General features: G+C 59.7%; 2 protein-coding genes across 2 annotated transcripts in view; one reads left to right on the top strand and one right to left on the bottom strand.

Annotated features, from left to right (window-relative positions):
- Positions 1-4,369, top strand: part of DDX49 (DEAD-box helicase 49) — a 139,765-nt gene that overhangs the window by 109,555 nt on the left and 25,841 nt on the right. The gene's annotated exons all lie outside the window — the stretch shown is intronic.
- GDF1 (growth differentiation factor 1) lies at positions 1,838-4,156 on the bottom strand. The gene is made up of 2 exons (XM_061474738.1): positions 3,601-4,156; positions 1,838-2,702 (listed from the first exon to the last, which is right to left on the bottom strand). The coding sequence occupies exons 1-2, from the start codon at positions 3,875-3,877 to the stop codon at positions 1,909-1,911; spliced, it is 1,071 nt and encodes a 356-aa protein (XP_061330722.1). The 5' UTR covers positions 3,878-4,156; the 3' UTR covers positions 1,838-1,908.

Genomic DNA, 4,369 nt, shown 5'->3' with positions numbered 1-4,369 from the left:
GGTGGCCCCTAACTCTCAATGATGAAATCATGCAACGTTCATTAAAACTTAGTCTGATTGTATAAACCTCAAGTTTATTACTCGTTTTTAACACAGACTAGTACAAAAGTGGGGATGTGCAGAGCAAACACGGGTAAGCGATGAACTGTGACCACTCCTGTTAAATGCCCTCTCCCCTCCCCTCCTCTGGCTCAAGGGGGGCTGCTGTGAGCCCTGGGGTGGTCCAGGACTGTGTGTGAGGCGCAGGGGAGCCGCAGGTGTTACCAAAGGCTGAGGCTGGTTCCAGAGGTGAGCAGTCCCACCTGGAACGTCTCCCTCCTCCAGTGCATGTGGGAATGGTCTGGGAGCAGCTTCAGTGTTTGGGCTTCACCTTGTGTGTGAGCTCAGTGCAGCTACTCCAGGCCATCTCCATGTGTGGTTACTGTAACCCACCTCCTTATGGCTCTGATGGAGATGGACAGTTGCCATCCGTCAGGTTGTAGAACCAGGTAAGGAGCTGGCATTATTATGTTAAGTAAGCTGAGTCCTTCAGGCTGAGCCTGCCCCAGCACAGGTACAATACTTACTAAATGTGAAAGAAAGGGCTCCTGCTTGCCTTTGCCTTGGTCAAGTCCTACTCTTAAGCCCTTAAACCATTTGAGTGCTTGGAATGGGCTTCAGCATAGCTCTTGTTCAGCCACTGGGGTAAAGCAGAGTGGAGCTCTGGTCCTTTCTGCTACTCCAGAAAGAGTAGGGCATGAAAACATGGGCAAGCTACACAACTACAGTCCTGGAGCTACTCCTGGTTTGGGTTTCTGCTCCTCATGCCAGGGTGGTGACAGAAACCCCCTTGCAGGGGACAGCACCCCTCTTCCTCAGCAGCCCTAACAGTGGTTAAACCTGTAGTGCCTCCCTGCAGGGAAGGGAATACTGCAGCAGAGCAGGGAGGCAACACACGAACAAACCAAGCAGGAGCTGGGCTCTGGGCTCAGGTCCACATCTAAAGACAACGAATTCAAGTCTAACGTGGGTTCTGCTTCTCTTCCCCCCAGGCACCAAAGGAAAACTGAACCACAAATAACCTACAGTGGGGCATGACAGAGCGGGGCTGCCCTGGGCTGATGCTCGGCTGCTCTCGGGCTCCAGGCAAGGTTCAGGCAGGTCCCAGCACCCCGGTCTCATCACTTCACACAACGTGAGTTAAACCCGGATTCCCAGCAGGCTGGGAGGGAGCAACTCCCCCCCACACCTCAGCTCTGCCCCAGAGCATCACCTCCCACTGCTTCAACCCCATCCTCAGCCATGGGCTCCCGTGGCCACCCCAGTTCCCCCGGCAAGAGAACCCGGCGCTCCCCACTCCAGGCTCTGCCCTGCAGGAAGGGATTCAGTCACCTGGAGCCGCAGCTCCTGCAGCGACAACATTCCCTCTTCCTGCAGCAGGGCTGGAGCTGCTGCATCCCGTCCCCGGGGGCAGCACCAGCAGCAGTTCACTAAAACCACTCATTTCTGTTTGCACACATCTACAGCATTCAGCCAAAAAGCCGGAAAGCAGCAGCCCTGCGGCTGCGCGCTCCTCACCGGCACCAGCGGCAGCTCGGCCCAAGCACCAGGGGTCCGGGATTCCCAGCCTGATGCTGCCATCACCCGTGGAGAAGAGGGCATGGAACCAGCACCAGAGCCGATCATAACCCCGCAGGAGGTGCGGTGGAGCTGCACCAGCTCCTACTAAATCACCTCTAGCACCTACCCCTTAGTGCCCCCCCCCAAACTGCATATGGAGAAGGGTACCTCCAGTGGGAGGCTGCATCAACAGAAGGGCTGCACCAATGGGAAACTCCCTCAATACCAGCACAGGGGGGGGATTTAACACACTTGGATTTATTCCAGCACCCATCCACAGCTCCAGCTGGGCCTGCAGCACACACGCCGCTATCTGCAGCCGCACTCATCCACCACCATGTCCTCATAGTGCCTCAGCACCACGTTGTCGCTGTTATCGTAGTAGAGGATGGAGATGGGGGAGAGCCTGACGGGGACACAGCAGGGCTGGGGGGTCCCCTCGGGGTCCAGCGAGTGCACCATGGTCTGCAGGATGGCGTGGTTGGTGCTGTTGAGCTCGGCGGTCAGCGGGAAGGGGCACTCGCCCAGGCAGTAGTTGGCCAGGTAGCCCTGGGGGGCGATGATCCAGTTCTCCCAGCCGACGTCGCTGAAGCTGATGTAGAGCCGCCGGGGCTTGCAGAGGCTGCTGGGGGTGATGGGAGGGTGCTGAGCGCTCCTCCTCCTCCTGGAACCTCTGCACTGCTGCTGGCTGAGGGTCACCACCAGCAGGGATGTGTCCAGGAAGGAGTTGATGCTGGCGCAGCCGCCGCTCCCCGCGATCTCCAGGATCAAGCCCAGGTTCCTGCTGTGCGTTCTCCAGTCCCTCGCCACCCCGCTCAGGTCAAACACAAGGGACTTGTGGAGCTGCTCAAAGGAACGCTCCACCAGCAGCTTCTGGTCCTGTTCGGGGGCCGGCGTCCCCCGCAGAGGCAGCCGGGAGCTGCGGTAGAGCCTCAGGTCCAAGCCCTGCCCCTGGCTGGGGCTGGGGTAGGAGTTGTGGCTGAATTTGATCTCCAGCTGAGCCATGGTCAAGCGCTCGCCCTCCTCCAGCACGGAGAGGTTAAAGTACAGGCGCTTCTGCAGGCACAGCAGCCCCGGGGGCTGCCCGTGGTGAATGAAGTGGCCTGACAAAGGAGAAAGAGATGGGGAGGGGGGTTCAATCCTGCTCCTCTGAGCAGGAGCAGCTCCAGTTCGAGCTCTTGGCTGCACAGCGAGAGGAAGATGGGGCTGACAGGAGTGGGCAGCCAAACGTATTGGCTGGAGGTGATGAAGGTGCAGGAAGGGTTGGCAGCCCCATGGCACGGCCCTCAGAAAGGCCTGCAGGCACCAACGCTGGCCTGGGCTGCAGCACCAGGATGCTACAGAGCCATTCCGGCACCTCCTCTGGATGCTTCTTAACATCTTGGTGCGTGTTTTTCCCCAGCTCTAACATCTTCCCCAGGCTAGGGGGGGTGTTTGGGATGGAGGGGACAGGACAGCAAACAGCAGCAAACTTTAGGAGCTGGGAACCTGCCTGGTTCAGCCAGCCCAAGCTCTTCACTGGAAACCTGGAAGCACAAGAGGAGAGACCCAGAGGACAACTGGGTAAGGAGGAAGAGCTGAGGGGCCTCAGGAGGACAAACAGGAGGAGGGACTGAGCCAAATGGCCATAACCTGTCCCTGCCCCATGCTGGGTGCTGCTTGCACCCACATCGCAGTGCATGGAGGAGCCACGTCACCACCATGAGCCCCATGGGCCAGGTCAGCTGGGATGAAACCAGCACCACTGGGCTGCTGGAGGTGGCTCCAGGACAGAGCCTCGCACAGCTCCGCACCCTCATCCGTGGACCATTTCCAGCTGTAAATCATCACCCGCAGCATCCAGAGGGCCCAGAGCTGACACCGCAGTGCCTGGGCACTGCCCTCTCCTCCCCCAGCCTCTCCTACGTGCGCCCAAGAGACAGCCAAGGAAGGACGGACCCAAGACCTGAGCCCGGAGAAGAGCTTCCAAAAGACAGGACCCGAACCAGGGCGTTTCTGTACCTTGGTCAGCGAAGACGCGGATGATGTTGCCGGGGACGTTAAACTCCTCCACCCTACAGGCAGCTCCCAGGTCGTTGCTGGTGGAAGGCAGCGTTTTCCTGCTCTGGAAGATGCGCCACAGCACCGGGGGCACAGGAGCGTGGGTTTTGGGGCTGGGTTTGGCGCTCAAACCCAGGGATTTTAACAGCAAACGTTCCTGCAACCTCAGCTGGGAGCCCAGCGCCGCGCCGAGGAGAGCCCAGGCCAGGCCGGCCCCAAAGCTGGGGAGCAGCCACATTGCTGCGCTCCTGCCTGCAGACAAAGAGCAGCTGGGGCTGCGGACCCGGAGGCAGGGGGTGTCGATGGCCCGATTGAAGCCTTTGATGTGGTGAGTGCTCCATTAGCACGAGGGATTCCCGGGATTGGCAGAGGGTGGGAGCATCCCTCCAGGCTCCCGCGGGTCCCTTAACCCTTTGAGGCTGCTGCTCCTCCCGCAGAGCTCCTGCAATCTCCTTTATCTCCACACCAGCCGGGTCCAACAAAAGTCCTTGATGGCGGGGAAGGGGCTGCTCTTCCCCACACACCCCACCCGGTCTCCTCCTGCGCCCGCATTGTCTTCTCAATCACAGCATCCAACTCTTCTCTTAAGGCCATCGACTTCCAGCACCTTTCAACTCTTCCTTCAGCTCCCTGCCCACAAGCACAGCCCCAGGGCGGCACAAGAAGCCATCAGCACCCATCCCCAGGCGGGTCCCTGCCCCCGTCTCTCGGTGCCAGGAGGGCTGCAGGC

The sequence above is a fragment of the Pezoporus flaviventris genome, unplaced genomic scaffold, assembly GCF_033815535.1.
Source record: "Pezoporus flaviventris isolate CSIRO_AGI_PZ_B2104156 unplaced genomic scaffold, CSIRO_AGI_Pfla_v1 ptg000080l, whole genome shotgun sequence".
NCBI classification, from domain to species: domain Eukaryota; kingdom Metazoa; phylum Chordata; class Aves; order Psittaciformes; family Psittacidae; genus Pezoporus; species Pezoporus flaviventris.
This window is presented reverse-complemented; position numbering and strand designations above follow the sequence as displayed.

Bases quoted from the DNA above. Each gene is read 5' to 3' on its own strand.
- GDF1 (XM_061474738.1), bottom strand. From the start codon at position 3,877: ATGTGGCTGCTCCCCAGCTTTGGGGCCGGCCTGGCCTGGGCTCTCCTC. The intron at 2,703-3,600 runs GTACAGAAACGC...CTCCTTTGTCAG, and splicing joins CCGCGTCTTCGCTGACCAAG to GCCACTTCATTCACCACGGG.